Genomic DNA, 21,851 nt, shown 5'->3' on the forward strand with positions numbered 1-21,851 from the left:
TGCCACAAGTACTCCTTATATTTTAGTGCATAATTTGTAATTTACAAAGGTCACATCTTTTCTCTTATTAGGTTTACAACATAATTATAGTCAAAACTCCGTAAATGCACACAAATTAGAGATTATTTTGAATAGTACACAGGTAAGAGAAGAATTTCTTTCCTACCAAAAATGGATAATTTTAGGACTGTTAACACTGGTGGCTATGGAAGCTAACAGAGTCATAGGAAATAGAGTCTCATGAATTCACGCCTAAACTGATCTCCAGCAAAGGCCAGGAAGGAATATCCCCATTCATGTACAGCACTGCCCAATGAGGTGCATTATCAATTCTCTCTACTAGACTCTTCTGAAACATCAAGAATTGGTCATTTTAAGGGGCAAAATACTACCATCGAAGGCCTTATGGTGTGTTGTCTGACAGGAATGTACACTACAAGAGAACTTCTTATTAAGGGTGGGCAAACTCTTTTCTTAAAATGAAGGCTACCTGTACCTTAACTAACCTAACCAAGAATAAACCCTTTTGGAAGTACAAGAAAATTTCAGGACTGCATTTTCCATCTCTCCCACAAGGAGGCCACTGGGAGAGGTCAAACTAGAGTCCCTTCCCATTAGTTCCTTTTGTTATCATGGCTGCGGGAGTATGAGGGACAAGTGTATACTTAAGCCTTGCAATCCTCTGTTCAGCACCTCCCCTCTTCAGGAGTAACTCTTTCATTCCAGTGCAGTGGCCTGTAACATCTCTGCAGGGTCCCAGTGAAATGCCACTTTCAAATTTAAAACTAAACTCCCACCCTTCCATTCCTGCAAGAAACATTCATTCTATGGGGATGGGGTGAGGGTTTTCACTGTACCATCGAGAACTCTAGGACAGATGATTGAGTGTTTTAAATTTTCAAGTGGCAGACTGTTAGGACTCACTGGGTCCCACTGGGCCAGAGTAGGCTGTTCACAGAAGAGATTCATTACCAGAGAAGGCCACTCAGGTGCTCAGAGGAGAGGTCAGCTTGATGCTGGAAGAAGGAAGCAGCCTGCCAGCCACCACCTCCCTCACCTGCCAAGGCAACACCGCAGGTAAGGTACAGAGACTGGAAAGAGTGTATGGAGGATCACAACCCCCACTGCTCAGTGGCAGGCTTCAAAGTTTCAGATTAGCATCCAGACTTTTATGTTTAGCTGATCTGAACATAAAACTTCAAATCTTTGGAAGTTAACTCAACACTAGCAATAATGTCAACAGAACAGAAAGTTGCTGGAAGACAACCTAACGCTACATAAAATTGCAGATGAAAAGCAAACATTTGTAGGAGAGGCCACACTGACCATCTCGAGATAACTGAATTTAAATCTAAATCAGACATTTGGTATAACATTCAGACGTACGCTGAAGCTGCTGAGCCAGAATTGCTCACTGCAATATTATTGCCCTGCTATTTTCTGGCTAGTTTAGAAAACAGGCCTGCAAGTTAGCACCAGCCAACCAAAGACCAAATCATCAATAAACAGCTTTTTAAAAAAATAAACTTAAACTGAACTGGATGAATAAGCGGTCTTCTCAGTGGTCAAGTTGGCATGATTCATCTTTGATCAATGAACACCACACCAATGTCTAGCAAACTAGCATAAATCCCATAGGGTATAATTTGAAACAAAAGGAAATTCACAGAAAGTACCTGGAGGTGTGTTTTTTGGCTGAAATCCCTCACTTAGGGAAGGCGTTCCTATTTGTTTGGCAAAAAACATTTGCCAACAAGGCAACAACTTAGTCTTATTTATGTTCAACTGTAAACAATTAAGTTTTCCCTTTATAATACAACTGTCATCGCTTCAGTGAGCTACTGTTCCTCTTACCTTTAGGTCTTTCCAGCAGTCCAGAAGCTTGGTAGCCAAGTCACTCATATCCACTATTTTGTCAGTCTGTTCTTGGCTCCTCTCACTCTCTACATCAGACACACCCTCCTCTTCATCTTGAGACGGTGTTTCCATTGCAATGGGCTCTTCTAGCTTTGTGCCATTGCTCTCTTTGGCCTCTGCTTCAGGCTCAGCCTCCAGCTCAGCAGCCTGAGGTTTGCTGCTGTCCACGGCAGCATCAATGGCAGCTTTGATTTCCTGTTGCGGCTGCTCCTCTGTCACCTCTGCAGGCACACTGTCCAGCTGGTCTAGGTCTTCTTTGCCCTCCTTTCCCTCCAGCTCGCTGGTGGTATCAGAGATTGCACTGTCCATGCTGTTTTCGTTTATAATTTTGAGCCTTCGAAAAACAAGTTTCTTCGGGGTATCTGTGTCGCCTTCTGTGCTCTGCTTGATGGAAGGATCTGGTGTGTTGAGTGGCGTATGAGCCCGTGATGTGTTCTCACTGGAATAACCATCCCCCTCACTGAGCTGTGGGACAGCAGTCTTGGTCTGAGCCCAGCGCTGGATAATTGGAAGCACTTTGCTCTCCTCCAACATGTTTTTATTGGGTATAGGCAAGAGCTCCAGAGTCTTCATAATCTGGTTAAAAACACAAAACCACAGCAGTTATATTTAAAACTGTCATTTTGCACTAGTTTTTTTTTAAACCTCTGACTTGGCAATAGCAATTTCTTCCAAATGGAGGGGAGTTCTTTAGTATATGCCAGAGCCATATTCATACTGACACAAGTTAGTAGAGATGCATTTGCTGTAGGGGCTGAATGGTGGTAGAGAACTTTTGCTGACTACTATTGACACCAAATAAAATATATGGGTGGAAAAAAGGACTAAAAGTATTCAGGTCACAACTGCAATGAGTTCAGAGGGCTCAGACATTTACAGCTGACCATGCATATCTTGAGTTTCCATGTAAACAAACCCCAGGTAGAATAACTCTCAAAAATGTGTTGACTATTTAAATGGTTAACGTTTTAACTTAGGCTTTGGTATAGAAATCACACTTTTATATGGTTAAGTTAATCGCTCTCTAAACTGGCTTTGATTGCATACTAAACATCGTGGGTCAGATTTTCCTCTTTGTAAATGTTGCAGTGATTATTTTATTTTTAACTATATTAATGGAAGAAGTTAATAGAAACTGATAAACAGAGATAAATCAACTGTAGGAAGATTTGAACTTACTAACAGCAATATTTGAAAAGTTCTTTTTTCACTAGACAGCAGTATTTAAAACATCTATTGGATGTCACAGAATTACACAGATTAGCTGAAGGAAGACCCTGACATCATTCTCTTGGGTAGAATGTCACAACTGCCAGCACGGTGTAATCATTGTATGACACTTAAAACTAGACTGGACAAGACACTAGAGAAATGTACTGTGGACAACAACCCTGTGCTGGCGGCAGAGAGAGAGAGAGAGACTGGATAGCTTTACATTTCCATCTATAACATCCATGATTCTATGATCATGTAGATTTCTGAAGCCCACAGAAAATAAAGCCAAATACTATTACAGAAATGTGCCTTTTTTTACAGGTTGCTGCTAGTTTAAAAATCTAAATTTTAAAGAAAGCTAAAAAATTAAAAAAAGTGTTCCTAGCTAAACTGTACCATGATACATAGACATGCAAAAATTAGACTTTATTTACTGTATGATGTGCATCTTGAGTGATTAAATAAAATAAAAATCACTCCACATACCTTCTGTACAAGAAGAATTAAATTCCCACTCCTGGTTTTAGGTTCTCAGCACCTAACTTGCAGGAACTCCTATTGTTTTAGTCTTCTGAGGTCACTAAACCAACTCATGAGAAGGCAGCAATTCCTGATCTAAGGCCCCTTGTGCCTCTAATCACCAGTTCATTTTTCAAGCAAATGACAGAAAACAAAAGAATTAAAAAAATAGTGCCAAAAACTATGCACACTGGATCCATTATAAGTGACATGCCTTCTAAGAAGAGGAAGTACATTTAAGTCTATGAAAAAGCTAGAGGCTGTCGTGTAGAAAGACAGGCATGAATCATTCCCTGAAGAAATCTCTTCACAGGTGGAGAGATGAAAACTGAGAATTCCTTGGACAGGCAAATCAAAGGCTAATGTGTCGCCAGAAGAACTTCAAATGATGGTGATATAAAGTCTTGGTTTAAGCACTTCCACTTCAAGGTGCATTGTAGATGGTTTGTGAAATTTTAAGACATTTTGCCTCATATGAGCACTGTTGTTCAACGTCTGAATGGTCCCAACATCCAGGTGGCTACATGGAGTGAGTCTGAATGTCTGAAACATCGAGCTTGAGAATCTGATTCCACTCCAAATTGAACAAGGGAGAACAGATGATGGGACAGGGCTGGACAGAGGTCTACTCTGAACTCTCACAGCTCCAGACTAAACATAATGTAACTCAGCTTTGCTGTCCAGAATTCAAAACCACCACAGATGTGTGAGTCCCACCAGTGACAACGAGGAGGGTAATGCCAAGTCAGTCCTATCTCAGGAGCTAAGAATAGAAATGGCTATACGGCTTCCCCACTCCTTCAATTTGAAGACTCCCTCAGCAGCAAGGGCACCTGAGGACACATGGTACATGTACTTGTGCTCCACTACTTAAGAGACTGGCAAGCTAGTAATGTGGGCGTTACCATCCACTCTGTTCCATCCACCCAAAAGAAGATGGTGCCATGGCAGAAGGGAATTCTTAAGCTAGCTCATAATCTCTGCCTTGAAGTCCATGAAAGAGCAGCTCAGATACTCCAAAGAGGATGGTTGTCACAGCAGGAATTGTGGTCTTTCTCCCCAGGCCCAGTGGATTCAGCCTTAGAGAGGTCTTTTAGGTAACCCACATAACCTAATGAAGAGTCTATCCTCATGTAGCAAGCTCAGGCTGATGCATTAAACAGGTGTGGAAGGGATGTTGACTCAGCAGATGTCAATTACAGTTGCATCAAGGCCATTGGCACTGAAAAGAACAACAGCGTCAGAGTAAGCACTGATGCTGACTGCGCTGAATCTTGTGGGATGTGTACAGGATCCTGATGGGCCCATAAGCTCAGAGTGTGCACTGTGATAGCGCAAAAGTTTAACAGCCCAGGAGATTAGTACATCTCACCCATAGCTGAGGCAGCGTGACAATCTGGCCCAGGAGAACAGATGTTTTATAATGCTAATGAAGCAAGATCTTTGTCAAGATAAGGACAGATGAGACATGGATGATGGAGTCAACTGGTCTCCCCACCCCATAAAACATTACCACATTTATAGCAGAAAGAAGCCTTTTTGCCCCCTATTAACTTCAACTGGAGGGAGTCCCTAGCCATTTTGGAAATGTCAAGATGTCTGCATAGGGACTATTTTATTAGGCCTACACCAATAGACTCTTGATGACCAGCTGGGTTACCAGATTCTGGAAATGTTCATCCCAACGCACAAAGACAATACTAAGATACTAGAGAGCCAAGTGATAGCCTATTGCAAGACATCAGCCATGGCTCACATCTACCATAACGGGCATTTTACAAACAATCTAGGCTCCTTCTCAGCTATTTCTGTAAAAAAAATATTGTGAACAGGGACAAGAGAAAAAGAAAAGTAACCCATGGTTGCAAGAGCCTTTGGATTTCACCTCTATGCAGCATTTTTTTTTTTTAAAAATAGATAGGTTGTAAGGAGAGGGTACCACTCAAAGAAAATCTGAGAAAAATAATCTCACGATTCTAAACAGCTGAGAGAAACTAAACTAAACTAACAGCAGTGATATAAAAGAGAGCTCCTCTATCAGCAGCTATGAAAAATGAACTGACGTTTAGAAGTAGTGATGACCATTTATTGTGCATGTCTTCAGAACTCGAAAATTTTTGGAATTTCTGCTGTCACATGCTGGCCCCAGGAATGGAAAGTAGTTCTTCTGGAGAAAGAAGAATTGTATGTTTTGGCTACAAGTGTCTCTATTAATAAAGTAAACACCAAAATGATTTTTGTATGTGATGCTAAGGTGATTAAGTACATACAGAAAACAGCAGAAGAAAATTTCAATGATAGATATTGTCAGAGCAAACTCTGGATCCTTCAGCCAGTCCCCCACTCCTGAATAGCCAGTAATAGCAGTGCCCTTTTTTAAAGCTTGGTATGTGTCCCTTAAGTTTAAGGAAAATCAAAGGCAAATTCCTTCCAGGTATTTCAAGCTTTCTGTATATGAACTGATGTACTTAAAGAAAAAAGTTATGGGTTTATCTGTACTTTATGTTAAGGTAAAGTACCACATATGACTTTCATTAACACGTTATGTATTGTACTTCACTGTCTGTGGACTTCAAAATGAAGTTAAACACTAACTCAAGAAGGATGTTGAAATTGGAGAGGGGGAAGGATAGCTCAGTGGTTTGAGCATTGGCCTGCTAAACCCAGGGTTGAGAGTTCAATCCTTGAGGGGGCCATTTAGGGATCTGGGGCAAAAATTGGGGATTGGCCCTGCTTTGAGCAGGGGGTTGGACTAGATGACCTCCTGAGATCCCTTCCAACCTGGAGATTCTATGATTCTAAGAGTAACACGAATGATTAAAGGATTAGAAAACCTGCCTTACAGTGACAGATCCACGGGGCTCAATCTATTTAGCTTCACAAAGAGAAGGTTAAGGGGTGACTTTATTACTGTTTATAACAGGGGTGGCCAACCTGTGGCTCCGGAGCCACATGTGGCTCTTCGGAAGTTAATATGCGGCTCCTCGTATACGTACCGACTTCAGGACCAGAGCTACAGGTGCCAACTTTCCAATGTGCCGGGGGGTGCTCACTGCTCAATCCCTGGTTCTGACACAGGCCCCGCCCCGGCTCCACCCCTTCCTGCCCCCTCCCCTCCAGAACCTCCTGCATATCAGGAAACAGCTGATCGGGAGGTGCGGGGAGGCACTAATTGCTGGGGCTGCCGGTGTGTGGAAGGCACTGGGAGTGGGGGTGGGAGCTTACCAGGAGGTGAGGGGGGAGAGCTGCTGACATATTACTGTGGCTCTTTGGCAATGTACACTGGTAAATTCTGGCTCCTTCTCAGGCTCACGTTGGCTACCCCTGGTCTATAAGTATTTACAAGAGGAACAAATATTTAATAAAGGGCTCTTCAATCTAAAGATATTACAAATTCAGACGGGAAAAAAGCCACACACATTTTTACCAGTGAGAGTAATTAACCATTGGAACAACTTACCAAAGGTCGTGGTGGATTCTCTTTCACTGACCATTTTTATTTCAAGATTTGAAGTTTTTCTAAAAGATCTGGTCTAGGAATTTTGGGGGGCAGTTCTCTGGCCTGCATTATGCACAAGGTCAGATTAAATAGCCACAATGGTCCCTTCTGGCTTTGGAATCGATGCATCATATTTTTGTTCATACATACATGATCACGTTCCCTCTTCTCAGCAATTACTACAGCTGCTTTGAAAGCTTCATGTACAAATAGTGACTGGAAATCCTGAGACAATTACTGACCTCTAGCTGGAGCTTCAGGTTGTTCACAGTGCTTCCCCTTCCATCGCCCAGCTCAGCCATCCAGATCCAGAGGAGAGACAAGCCATGACATTCCAGGAAGGACTTCAGGCAGGCTTGTGAGTGTGTGTTCTAGAGGAGACATTTACAGAGAATCCATGGAAACAGTCAGCAACTTCCTCAGAGACTAAAACCTAATTTGCACATCCTGACATTGCTAACTACTGAACTGCGTGCATGTTAGTGACAAAACTCAATGCTACTAAAAATGCACACAACGCAGACAGCTAAGCCGAGACATGTGCCAATATCTAACAGCATCACCGAAAATCTACAGGAACTTTAAAGTGAACAGGAACAGCTGTTTTTAATGCAATAGTGCATGCAGAAAGAAAATAAGCCTCCCTGGTAGCCAGCTGGTATTACAGCACAAAAACTTAACAGGAAGTTAGAATGAGCAAATAGGTTTCAGAGTAGCAGCCATGTTAGTCTGTATCCGCAAAAAGAACAGCAGTACTTGTGACAACTTAGAGACTAACAAAACACTACAGAAGTTTTTTTCTCCTGCTGATAATAGCTCATCTTAACTAATTAGCCTCCCAGTTTGTATGATAATTTCCAACTTATCTGCGTGTGTATTATATATATATAGAGGTGTGTGTGTGTGTCTTACTATATGTTTCATTTATGCATCTAATGAAGTGGGCTGTAGCCCACGAAAGTTTATGCTCTAATAAATGTGTTAGTCTCTAAGGTGCCACAAGTCCTCCTGGTTTTTTTTTTTAGTGAGCAGATAATTGGCCATAACTAATAATCTTTTCCACTAAGTCAGAGACACAAAAATTCAGGATGGTTTTAGAAGAGAATTGCAAATAAGTTCATTCTAAGATGTCCAGGTTATTCCCTCTACATTCGTTTCCTTTTAAATTTATTTTATCAGACATCTTAGAATATTGGTAACAATTATTCTCATCTCAGCCAAATCAATCACTGCTTTTGGATGATTTTGTCAAAATGACCCTTTTAAGTTAACGTCTAGAAAGGACTGTGCACGTCACCTTTCTAACCCTCCAAAGGGCAAAAAACTATGGCTAAAGGGTTGGAGCTACACAGGGTCTAAAAATTCTTTAAATATGGCTGCAAACTTACCCTTTTGCCACACTAAATATAGTAGCTCTTCCCTCCAGTTTATATATTGGCACAACTGTTAAAACTATTTTCCATTTTTCTCCCTCTCCCTCACTAGCCTTTAAACACATTATTTAAAATAAAAATACTTCACATAATTTCACTTCCCTCCTCATTCAACATGGCTGGGATCTTCTCACCTGTATGAGTTTCAGGCATGTGAGTTTCTGCTCCAAAGTTTCAATCCGAACCATCAACCGGGATAAACTGAGAACTTGGTTCTTATCTGAAAGCCCCTCTCCATTCTCCAACAGCGCTTCCAACTCCCCATCCACCTACCACGTCAAAGGAAAATGATTATAAAACTCACAGAACACCCTATCAGACTCACAAGATACCATTCAATCAGCTGTTAAGAGAATTTATTCTCTGGATTTGAGGTTCCACAAGAAGTCTCTCATGACCAAATCTCATACACTGAAAGGGAAAAAAAACCCCTAGTTTTTATGTATACTTGATTTCATCTATAGCTTTTTTTATTTGTCGCCCCATAGTTCTCCTCTGACTCTTTCAGTCATTCCTTGAATAAAGATTCAGAATACTTCACACGCTGTGCTTTTCTCTCAGGTTAGCGGTTTAGACCAGTAAAATTGGGGTGGGGTGTGGGGGGTAGAAAATCCGATTGCCTTCTTGGGAGCAAAAATGTGTGCAACACAGCATCTTCCATTTAGACTTGAAGCTTCAGCTTCTGCCACACATTCTAACCTTATGCACTGCCTATGTCCTTTGTTGTGTGCATTTAACACATGCAGAATGCTCTGCAAAGGAAATTCTGGCTGTACTATTTACCAAGATATTCTGGTTTCAAATTTACCTTTTCATATATGAAAACAGGAGATGCTATTTAAAACATGGCTAGGGCTGCTTCAATTTAGAACACCCAAACCAAAGGTTTCTCTATATCCAAGATATACACAGGGGCAGTAATAAGAAAATGTTCACTCTGAAGTTTATATGAACAAAAAAAAAATTACCTGGGACAAATATTCATGATCTAATGTGGCAGTAATTAATATTTTAACTCTACTTTATAAGTGATGACGACGTGTGGGATTTGACCAGGCAGTCTTCTTAAGCAGGTAGAATATGGAAGCTTTGGCTTGCTCTGTACTAAAGGCAGCTCTGTCCCTAATGGAAAGCCCTCATGGAAATCTGAAACATAGGACGATAGTGGTCTGATCTTAAGTCAATGTGATTGCATTCTCTGATCCAAGGGTGCAAAGACTTGGATATCTGTTCTCAAATTAAAACTGAAAGTTTTTTGATCAATACCTTATTTAATGCAGAGAATTGCAACACCCTGTGAATACCTTAAAATGAAGTTTGCTGGAGAGAAGCATATCATTCAAATGTAATTTATAACCTATTTTTAGGAAGACATGTAGGAAAACACTTTTCTCGGAAAATGTAAACATAGAAGAGGTCAATTTTAAGAAGTTTAATTCCCTGACCACCCAAACAGAGATATGGTCAATAAAAAGGAAGCTGCTAGCTTCAGAAGGCAAAAGGGTACAGAAATGTAAAAGCAGTTTTCAAGGAGGGTAATTAGCATTCCCATAAGCCAAGAAATAGCTACCTTTTACAGATAGTGAAAAGGATCCCTCCAGTTTCTTAGCGGAAACTTGTAATCAGGAGGTAAAGCATTCCCCCCCACACACTTTAAATTGTGCTTCTCATGAGAGTTTCCTGGGGGGCTTGTCATCGTCACTGTAAGTTCACCACTACAACCCAATCAAACTATTGAATTCAGATAAAGACCTTGATCAAAGTTATTTGGAGGAAATAGTAGAAGGCCTGATGAAACCTAGGAAAGGCTCTCGTTCTGTATAAATGAAATGTATTACATGGAGCAGCAAATACAACAATTAAAACTGATGTCAAAGCAGATATAATGCACGCTCACACTGGCCTTTAAGCCAAGGTGAATGCAAGTTCAAATCTAACACCACAGCCTCAAGGCTCACCCACTGCAAGAAAGCAAGGAACGGTTGCACTGGTTCAACACCTCAGAGGATTGCAGTTAAACCAGTGCAGTTGTTTCCTGCAGTGGGTGAGCCCTGAAGCTGTGGTGAGAGATTTGAACTTGCAATCACCTTGGCCTAGAACCAAGGGAGCTCGCAAAGAAGTCACACGAGCATGCATTATATATTAAAAAAATCATTCTATCCTATGCTGGCCTTAAGTGTGCTGCATTTGCTTGTGTTTTTACACGTGTGTAAAATAGGGTTTGCGGTTGGTAATATTCTGATGAAACCTTTGGGCTCACACTAAACTTTCTTTGATCCCAGAAGAGATCTGTCCCCTTCTTAAGGCTGCCTTTTGAGACCTCGATAAGAAAGATCGCCTCCTTATGGAAAGTAGATTGTACAAAGCAAACAAGGAAGGGTCACACTCACCGAGTCTTTCTTACGAGAGCGTTCCTTTTTCATTTTTCCTCCTGCTGCTCTGATGCTGACCCTGTTCTCTCCTCCCAGATAACCCCGGCAGTTAGTTGAGCCACAGAAGCATTTCTGAGCCTCTTTGCTGTTCAAGGGGTATGAGTGACAGGTGAAGTTAGTTTGCAGAGGTTAGTAACAGATTGATAGCATTCACAGCAGGGTTGTTTTCTTAACTACTAAATGCATTTTAATTTTACTGTCCATGAAGAACAACTACTGTGCTGTACAATCACTCCTTATCCTTTCTTCTTTCCATTAAGGTGTTATTTCGAATGGCTACTGAAGAGCTATTGGAAAATTCTGAACAAATATTCTTAAGACAATTCTGTTTGCTATGTGATTCTTTTAATTTTTTCCCTTTCACTTTGTTCTGCTACATCGAACATATAAATGAAATGGTTTCTAAACAGAATGTTTCACACAGTTTCCCTCCTGCACAAGAAGGCAGTCTATAGGGTTATAAACCACTGTACATGGCAGGTCCTTTCAGTTCTGGCTGATGCAATCTCTCCCAAACGCAAACAAACTTCTTCAATTTCTTTATGGTTAGTGTATTCCCATATCTCCTTAATAGGAAGTTGGGCAAACACTTATGGAAACTCAACTCCAGGCTGTGTGTCAAGTTCTGACAGACAGAAAGCAAGATTTCATTCATTTTCCTGGCTGTTTTTAGCTAACTATAGTGCTTCTGTTTTTCTACCTGCTTCTCGGGGCCTGTCTTTGTTTTACTCCTTTGTACACTGCTTAGCACAACTGGAGCCTGATCCCTGACTACAGCAGTGCCTGCAAGCCCCAATATAAACAACCACTTTATCATTATGCCTGAAACACTACATGGTTAAGGCGGTCATGGCAGAACAATTCTAAAACCCACCTTGCAAAATAACTTTCTCAATAAATTACCTTGAAGATGAAAGTCTCATGCTTGGTCTCACCCAACAGGGGCAGGAGAAAAAAAGCTTTCTTCAGCAATTCACATGCTTACCAATTCTCTTGGTATTTAGGGAACTCAAAAATGACCAATTTAAAACTTCAGATTGCATAGAACAGTGACAATTTGGGGACTTGACTGGGTCCCCAGCCTGATTTTGTGAAAACCATGTTGTATTTCAGCTTCTATTTTGAGTGTAAACTTGTTTATGTCCTTCACCATAGACTGTAACAGTCATGTTGGACTGCATCATCACTCATGTTATGGAGTCTGGTGCCCGAATATGAGGCACATCAAGGGGCTACCAATTTTGAATACCACTCCCCTATGAGAACAATGGGTTTGCTAAAAAGGAGGGCCTAAGGGAAGCTGGTGAGTGTGTGTGTGTGGGGGGGTGTTAAGAGAGGCAGGTGGGCTGGGAATTTAGCCACATGATTAGGGCTTTGAAGACAGCCAGTGAATCGCCTGACAAAGGAGACAGAAACTTTAGTTAAGGGCAGGGTTGCTCCAAATCCCCTCTCCCACTGGGAAACATCATCAAGAAGCAGAAGGACTGCATAAGGAAGAACCCAACCCCTCACACACACTGGGCCTAAGGACACACAGAAGCGGTGAGCATAGTCTCGGAGCAGTGGGGAAGTGTGCTGCCATTTGTACATAGATCTGTAAACCTCCTGTGCTGTCTCGAAGTGAAGCATATATATGTTTAAAAGGTTCCTTTGCAAAGCCTCAATATTCCTTACTTTATCTGCCACATATCCCTGAAGAGTTAAACTACACACCAGAGTACCCATGAGGGTGGCTATGGAGATAGCATGTATAGACCTCTGAGGAGATCTGAAGGGTTCATCACTAGTCTTGGGGCCCAGGGCAGCAGGACTGTGGGATCCACTGTACCACAGAGGGGTGCCAGACAGGGAGTCTGCACCCTGGGAGTGAGACAGAGACCACAGCTACAGACAGTGTCTGGATGCTGCCCAGACCCAGTGGGCTTGCAGGCATGTGAGATCCAGGCTGGGTATAGGACAGCAAAATGGTGCCTGTCCATTGCAGGGACTCAACCCAGGTGGTAACAGTTTGTCCTGAATAATAACTAAAACTTTTGAATAGTTTGAAATAATTTGCATATGAAATAAGGTTATGGATTTTAGAATGAGCAGTACATTTGTTTCCTTAACTTCAGGAACACTTCCCTATGTGTAATTCTCTACACGCTCATCAGTGCAATACACCTAGGTGCAAGTGAGTGCAGAGGGTTGAGGAGATATTTGTTACATGTCAAAGCAAGTTCATGTGTCTTCATAATAGTTTGCATACTTCATACAAAGGGTTAACATTTTTCTGCCACTGTAACTCTCCTATATTTTCATCTGGGACAGCAGTTTAATGTACCACTAACATAATTTTATAAACAAATACTAATTCAGATGTACAGATGTATCGTGGGAGTTACAGTATGTTAGATCAAAAGTGGAAAGCAGTAGGAATGCTTGAAGACTGACTCTCCTAGTAGATGGACGGCCTCATATGGTCTGGTTTCAGAAGTTTGGCAAGGCTTGTGCTTGGTTACTACTTGGAATGGGTGACCACGTGAGAGTACTTGACGTTTTGGAACAGGTGATTTTTTTTTTTTTTTTAGACAAACTAAATTATTTCCAGCCCTCAAATTCTAAATATACAGTACCTTCTGACATGGAATGGTGTCTGTAGGAGTGGGCCATTCCACCCAAACCATACAAAAAAAGGAAGAGACTATTCATTAAACAAATAGCAAGATGTTTTAAAATGGTATTAGTAAGAATGTTTCATTGAGTATAAATTTCTCTACAATTCAACTCTGTTTAAGTTACAGAGTGCCTCATTCATGTGTCAGATACCACACACAGCAGAATGCAGAGGCATCACAGTATGAAGCAGGGAGAAAAAAGCATTTTGCTGTAAACCTAGGGTGAGAACTGGAATAGTACATATAGCTTTCCAAGTTAGAGGACTTTCAGATAAAAGTAACAAGTAGGGCATTGAGGGACCACTCTACAAGGAAAGACAGAGTTAAATAGGTATGCTGTAGCTTGTCTATGCATGGGGAGGCGGAGGGAGAGATAGCAGTGGGAGAGAGAGCCTAAGGGGAGGAGGAACATGGTATTTGTCTACAAATATTTGCAAAGCTGTCAAACACTAAGGGGTGCAGGAGTGGAAAACAGGAATTATGTAAAACAGGAGTGCAGCTCAGATAGCCAGCAAGGGGATGAAGTTAGGAAAAGGAGCATATAAAGTCAGTATCTGGAAAACTCCTATATTATGGACGGTAGGACAGTCTCCCAAAGGAAATGGGGGAAGCCTCCAGATTTGGGACATTTAAAGGCAGATTGAAAGAAATATCATAAAATCTACACCATTAGACAGGACATTGACTAGATCATCCTATTTCCTTTTTCATCCCTAACCTCCAATTTGATTTCCACTGTTCACATACATTTGGATGTCTTTTCACTGGTCAGTTTTGCTGCACAATTTCTTAACTGTATGAGCACTCTGGGAGACCCACTCATAACACTGAAGTAGACAAACAGGAAAAATACCTACCCATATCTCTGGAACTGGTAATCGAATGTTAGCTCTGAGCCTGATGGAACTAGTTTGGTGGTGAAAAAGCCAACCCTTAGCTGTCCATTCACAGTCCACTAGAGCAGGAAAAAAAATAGATGACAACATTGATTATTACAATAACCAGGCTTGACCCCAGTTTCTATATTCAATTAAGGAACTCTGGCAAGTGACATTGCTAATCCTCCAAGAGGCAGAAAACATCTCCGAAGGATCTTAAAATCCCAAATTGAAGTGCCTGTATTAGCCGGTTTCCAAGGTATATATTTATTTTTGAATAGCAGTGATTGAATGATAGAGAGGCAAAGGTCAATGGCAAATGAATTTTCTACTGAGTATGTTAAAAAAAACTCAGAAACAAAACTGAAAACAAAGCAACAGTAGGTTTTCTCTGAAGCTCACCTTTTGCGTCTCACAGTTTGGTTCACAGCTGTGGTTCATGAAACGGGAGCAGTTTCCTTTCTGGGTTGCATCTATTATCTGAAAGTGAAAAGTAATTATAGCAAAAAGCACTCTCTTCCTCTCCTCTGTGCTATGGTAGAAGCAAAAGGCATCATGTGTATGTAGCAAGGTGAAGGTGAAAACTTCAATAAGAATTTTAATAACTCTTTCCTGTTTCATGCATCAGCTTTGGAGAAAAAAGGTTTAGTAATAAAAATTGTGTATGAGAAAACAACACACGATTATTTGATTTACATTGCTATCCATAGTATTAAGAAGACAGTATGAATCGTTTATTTCTCCTGGGTTCTGGGGTTATTATTATTTTTTAAATCTTTAAAACTATTTCCCACCCATGCAGCCCCAACAACATCCACACCAGGAGATCGGAAATGTTTTTGTTGCATAGATCATGTTTTAATACAAAGATTGTCTAATGGACCACGTTGCCCCATGGCCAACTACAGAAATTGCTTACATGGAAAGGAAAATATTTAATGTATTTTTACAGACATGGTCCCCTCAGAGCCTTAGGGCCCATGAATCTTGCTTAGGCTTGTAACTATTCCAGATCCATGCAGTTAGGGCTTTAACTCCAAATGCAGGGATTTACAAAAGACAACTAATTAAGAACTACTAATTTATCAATAGCTTAAATTAGCTATAAGTAGCCAGTAACACTGATATAGCTCCTGTCAGGTAAAAGGGCTTAAATAAAAAACAGGGATTTGGGACTTTGAGAAAAAAACTGCTATTTGTACATGGCACATTCAAGTTGAGTCAACACTGTATTTACCTAGAGCTGTACACACACACACACCCACCCTCCTACAAGTGTGTATACATTGCCACTCACCTCATCATTTTTCAGTGCCATGAAGTAGTAGTGAATGTTCTTACTTCGGGCATACTCTTTCACTCGGGCTTTGAACTCTTTGTGATCCAGCACTTCTCCACAGTATTCCAGCACAAACGTGTTACTACAAGACCCCAGGAGGAAAAGCATCATTATCCGCTTAGGAGCAAACCAAGTTAAATACCAAGGATGAAAGCTATTGTTGTTGAGACAAACTCACAGAACAGGCTGTTAGAGCTGTCAATATGGCTTAGATTTTTGTACTGAAACAAAGAGTTTTAAGTGCATTATACCTTGGACAATTGTGATTTTTTTAAACTAACATTATCACAGTTATTTACAAAGCAACATGAAAGGCACTTCAGAGAAAGTTCCTTGCTAAGCAGAGTCTATCATATAAACGCATTATAGTTTACTGAGGAAGTTCTTTGAGATGAAGAATATAAGGAGTTTCAGCAGAATGTGCACTGTCAGATTTGAATAAAACAACATGAAAAGCTATCTGTGATGGTTTCATTTTGTACCTTGTTGATCTTGTGGGCAGGGATGAACAGGGAACTACCTATCCTTTGTATTTTTAGGAAAAGATGAACCCCAAATTAGAGAAGGAAGAGACTTATTATGTCATCTGCTCCATCTCCCTCAGAGTCATCACAGGATCGCACCATAGAGTATATTAAATGGCAAAAAAACTTTATTAGCACAGTGTTATAATTGCTTGGTGATAGCTTGAGTCTTTCCAGAACATCGAGTTCTGCTATGCTAAAACTTCTGATATCCAGATATACAGAGTTAAGGTAAATGCCCATGCAACCATAACTCTGCCCCACTGGAGCTGGTAATAGCTACTGGGAATTATCTGCATTCCCTCAAGTTGTATTCATTGTGTTAGATGCAGCTGTATTGAATGATGGGAGGAAAAATTTGGAGCAGCTTGAAAGAGCTGTGATTGTGATCTAAGGAGATCTGTAATGAGCCCGCCCCCCCCATGTGTGGTATCAAAGGAAAGAGATACATAAATACCTTACGGTTCCAGTCTGCATCATTTCAATACAGAATTGTATAGACTGTGTCAGTTGCAGGGCACTGGGGACCTCTTGCCAGTAGCAAGGTAGAGTATGAGAGCAGTCTGTGGATTTAATGATGGGTAGGTAGAAGAAAGCATAGGCTTAGGTGGCATTCTGTGTGCAGGGGTTGTAAAAGGGTATGGCGTGGTTGTAAAGTATCACAAAGGGTGGTATTCTGACTGGGGGAGGAGGCTGCATTTGAGCATACAGTCCGCGCAGGTAGTACCTGTCTAGTACAGTGAAAAGGTTGAGTGGCAGTATGTGTGTTAGGACTGTTGTTGCTCAAAGAGGACAGAGTTAAGATTGCGTCAGCATTGTATTTCCTGGTTTTCTGAACTCAACGTTCTGGAAGGGCATAAGCTATCGCCAGGCAACCTTAACTTGGCGTTAAAAGTTTATTCTCCCATTTAATTTCCTGGCTTTGTTGAATAAAAAGAGAAATGTTTTTGGTAGAAGTTGGTGGTCATGTAAGCAGTTGTAGTTCTCGCCAAGGTTTGCAGCTGATATGCTGCTATGGCTAGGTAATAATCAAAAGACCTAGCTTTTATACAGGCTTTGTTTATCAGTAAATCTCAAAGAAACGTAGATCATTACCTCCATTTTACAGATGGGAAACTGAGTGCAGAGAGGTGAAGTGACATGCCCCAGGTCACCCAGCAGACCAGTGGCACACCTAGGAATAGTCTCACTCCAGAGGTCTTGCCACTAGACCTCACAATTGCTACATGATTCCACAATGAACCTCCCCACTCCTCTACATTTTGTTGTAGTAGAATGGGGATAACGACAGTGCTTTGAAATGTTTGCAGCATCTGGCTGCTGCCAGGGCCTGTAAGAGAAATCTCATCCATGGTCTGTCCCAAAACCTTGACAGTTTTTATTACATGGTCATTACAGTAACTTTAAGCGTGAGAGAAGAATGGTGCCTCTCTCTCCTCCTGCCCCATCATTCCCCACAACATGTAGCCCTCCCAACATTTCCAGCTATCCCTTCCCATCCCATTAAGCCATTAGCTGGCACCGTAGAAGCCATTAATATGTAAGAAGTTGCTCTTTGCTGTCTCCCGTCCTATGCTGCTGCATATATGTATCAGAGGCAGCAGCTTACTGGAGGGCCACAAGCTACCTTGGTTATGTAACCCAAGCTGCACACTCAGCTGGGTCCCTCACTCTCACTGCCCACCTCCAGCCTGGGACTCCCGCTGCTGCTTCAGCCAGGCTTCCTCAGCCATGCCCCATGTCCACCCAGTCCACCCTTCTTCCAAACCAGGCCCCACCGCCACACATTCCAGTGATATGTATCTGAACTATTCACTTCCTGGATTTCAGATGTTTAAATTTGCATTACCTTCACCACTCCCACTACTCCAGATGCCAGCCCACATGGAGGGGCAGGGAGATGGGTTCAGACACCCCAAGTGGAACAGGGTCCCCCAGATCCCAGAACACGCAATGGGCAGGGACAGGGGCTCAGGCCCCTGCAGAGGCCTCCTAAAATGCCTCTCCCCATGTCTAGTGTGGGGGGTTTTGTCCCCTTCCACTCCCCCCAAAAATACTTTGATTACATTTCCACAAAATAAAAAACCCTGGCAGAGACAGATTTTAGCAATATGCCTCCCAAGCTTTTCCAGATTTCTGAACAAAGTGGGACTCAAACTAGCATTAGATGGGTCAGGTTCAAAGGACTGCTTATCCTCTTGAGCGATCCCACTACTGTGAAATTTTGAAGGTTAACAATCCTGTTAATGCCTCTGGACATGCTCTGTGTAGTCTATTAGGAGTGAGAATAAGCACACGTCGTGAGGCTTGCAACAAGCTGAAAAGGAGAAGCAAACTTTTTCAAATAACGTTTTAATTTGATTTCCCTCAAAGGGCTGGTGGGTGCTAGGCGCTCTATTGGGGCAACCCTCGAGTGCTGGAGACCCTGATGCAACGATGTAAGCCCTGATTTGATCTCTATCTGTGAGCAAAAAAGGTTGCCAGATTCTCTCCACTTTAAGAAAGCTGGAATTTTTGGGGGATGATGGTGGGGAGGGGCTGTATATCAGAAATGCCCTGATCTCCAAAATAGTCTCCAAATTTGGACCAGTAACAGAACCTGGTGCCCCCATGAGGCACACCAAATTTCAAGTCAATCCGAGTAACTGTGTTGATTTGAGAGCACTTAGAAGAGTCAAGTTCCAAGCAGAAAAATGGCTTTAACCTTAACTCCAGCAGAGCTGTTGCCCTGCTACAGTTATCCAGGGCATTCTCCAATCTGGCTTGAAATGCTTCAGGCTTTCCACACTTCCCCTGGCTAGTAGGCTGCACTGTCGAGAATTTTTTCCTGATATTTCCCTTTTCTTAATGTCATCCCACTAATCCCCGTTACACTCTCTCATCACATCCTAAAAAACTCCTTTCACTCCCTAGAGTTTCATACCCTGCAAACATCAGAGGATAGACTGGGAGGAGGGGGCTCAGCAGGGAGGTAGTGACGGTACCCTCTTGAGCACCCCTCGAACTGAACATTCCTCACTTGCTACACCAAAGCATGGACCCTATGCACCCCATTTTCCCTGAACTCCTGTAATCTGTAGTCTAGACCATCTATACCCCAACCCACATGTCTGTTACCCATCTCTTCTAAGATCCTGTGTTCATAAGTCAGGCTCCTCTATTCCATCTCCCCTGACCATTTATCCAATAAACCAGGCCCCTGGTATTTCAGAAAGCCACAACTGAGATCACCGAGACCCCATCACATGATTCTCTCATGAAGTTGCTGGGTTTTTCCCTGGCTCTGCCTTGGGGTAGGCACAATGAGGCAGAACTCAGCCTCCTGGGAAGTTGGTAGCAAGAGTTTTCAGATGGGTGTGCTATGGCTCCAGCTGGCTCTTTTCCCTTTTACAGTCCTGACTGCACTTTCTGTTGGGCTTTTATGCTTCAGCACAACTCTGAACTCAGCATCATTGACTCTAGGATGGGGCGGTGGTGCTACCATCAGGGAATGGGAGCACAGAGCACAGTGAGGAGAAAAACAGCAGCACTGAGCTAAAAGAGTACCTGCTCTAAAAGCACTGCAAACCAGGCTGGGCCAACCCAACTCCTGGGTTTATGTCCCTTTCATCCTTGCCAAACTATACAGATTTTCTTCTTTACATTTTTCCTCCTAAGTGAGTCCTGTCTCCTCAATATTTTCCTGCTCCTCCCTGAATTCATCCCCAGTTTGCATACATTCTCTGATATGAAGGAGCCCAGTACCAAATGCACTATTCCCAAAGAGGTATAGAGACTCACCTCTGGGACAGCTGTGGAGGTCTAAACTGTGATGCCTTTGCATACCCAGGCCAGAATCAATCAAAATTATTTTTGATAGTATATTACACTGCAACCTGGTAACTGATTTACTAGCCATGGTCACACCTCTCAAGCTCATCTTTATCAAAACTTTGTACAACTGAGAGGAGTAGATTATGACGACTCTCAACAGTCAATACATAAGATAACCATAACTTTGAAAGATTGGTTATTTACCTTTTACACGGACTTTCAGTACAGAGGTTGCCAGTTAAACATATTGCTTTAAATATGCAGCTCAGCATTCACTACATTTTAAGCACTATCGTGCTTCATTTGTGAAGGACTGCTTCACATTAAAACTCACCTGCTGTCTTCCTCATGCAAAAGCTCACGTAACTGACAGGACAGCAATATTTCTAGCTGCTACAAGACCAAATGTGTCCTCTTGTAAAAAGCTAGCAAAGAACTTCTGTTGGGTTCCTAGCGTGCTTCAACAGAAGCAAAGAATCAGAATTTCCAAGGGAACATTAAAAACTCCAGGACACCAGAAGATTGCTGCATAGCAAAATACAAGACAGTGTCATCTAAAACTTCCCATAGTCACATGCACTTGAGACAAAACAGACTTACTGGCTGGCTCCCTTTCACGGCTGTTTGAATCGCAAATTTCAGAGTCTGATGCAATTGCCAATGCACAATTTTGGTTCTTCAGAACAACCAAGTGTGCAACTACAAAAGGTTTTGCGGGAGAAAATCTAACTGCGACATTCTATAGAGAAACACTTGAATTTTCTCTTTGCATTCTGAAGAGATATGAAATATATTGGGGGGGGGGGGAGGAAATGATGCTGTCTAAACCATATAAGCAGTCAGGAAAATTTATCCAGTATTTAAGGCATAGAATTTACCTTTAAGGCCATCACAACTTAGCCTCTCCCTATTTATCCACTTTTGTCTCTAATGAAGTCTCCCCTTGCCTCCTTCACAGTCCATTTTGTCTGCTTTCCCCATAAGCACCCTTGCAACTTCTTCCAAACTGCCTCTTCTGCATGGAATACCTGCCCTAAACTAGTCTATGCAGACACTATCCTGTCCTCACATCAATGCCCCCCAACAACTCCTTTCTACTGTGCTCATGGGAAACAGCCAACTCCTAAGTGGGTAGAGAGCCAGTAGGGACTTTTCAGATATATTTTAAGAAAATTTAACTGACCTGAAACCACCTAGCTGTGCACATTTCACTTATATAAAAGCATATTCCTCCCATTACTTTTCTCCGTGTCTTTCTTCTGAGTATCACACTTTGTTACACCCAGCTGTTATGCCTGTGAATGCAAGCTCTTCGGGGCAGGGCCTGTAACTCTGTACAGCATCTAACACAATGTGGCTCCAATACTAATGGGGGGGGGGTCTCTTGGCAACATTCTAATAGATTTGTATTACAATCATGCCCATAGGCCCTGATAAGGACTGGAGCCCTTTTGTACAGTGCCTAGTGCAAACACATAAACCCAGGGCCCTTGCCCCACAGAGCTTTCAAATTTAGAGAAGTAACAAGGTGGGGGGGAGAGGGGAAGGGATATAGTCAAATATATGTAGGTTAACAACGAATGAGTACCAGCAATATCATATGTAGTACCATATGCCCCACCTGC

General features: G+C 41.9%; 1 protein-coding gene across 5 annotated transcripts in view; it reads right to left on the minus strand.

Annotated features, from left to right (window-relative positions):
* The window catches only part of SETD2 (SET domain containing 2, histone lysine methyltransferase), a gene marked incomplete at its 5' end in the record, with an annotated part of 151,353 nt that overhangs the window by 83,644 nt on the left and 45,858 nt on the right, over nucleotides 1–21,851 (minus strand). For all 5 annotated transcript variants that reach the window (XR_014710376.1, XM_084620147.1, XM_084620146.1 and 2 more), the window contains 7 exons: nucleotides 1,855–2,493; nucleotides 7,393–7,521; nucleotides 8,718–8,852; nucleotides 10,974–11,100; nucleotides 14,530–14,627; nucleotides 14,953–15,030; nucleotides 15,848–15,971. Coding sequence is in view for 4 of the 5 variants with exons in the window: in XM_084620147.1 (XP_084476273.1) it covers nucleotides 1,855–2,493; nucleotides 7,393–7,521; nucleotides 8,718–8,852; nucleotides 10,974–11,100; nucleotides 14,530–14,627; nucleotides 14,953–15,030; nucleotides 15,848–15,971 (1,330 nt within the window). The remainder of the gene's footprint in view (nucleotides 1–1,854; nucleotides 2,494–7,392; nucleotides 7,522–8,717; nucleotides 8,853–10,973; nucleotides 11,101–14,529; nucleotides 14,628–14,952; nucleotides 15,031–15,847; nucleotides 15,972–21,851) is intronic.

This window comes from Lepidochelys olivacea (assembly GCF_965140295.1).
Source record: "Lepidochelys olivacea isolate rLepOli2 genome assembly, chromosome: 2".
NCBI classification, from domain to species: domain Eukaryota; kingdom Metazoa; phylum Chordata; order Testudines; family Cheloniidae; genus Lepidochelys; species Lepidochelys olivacea.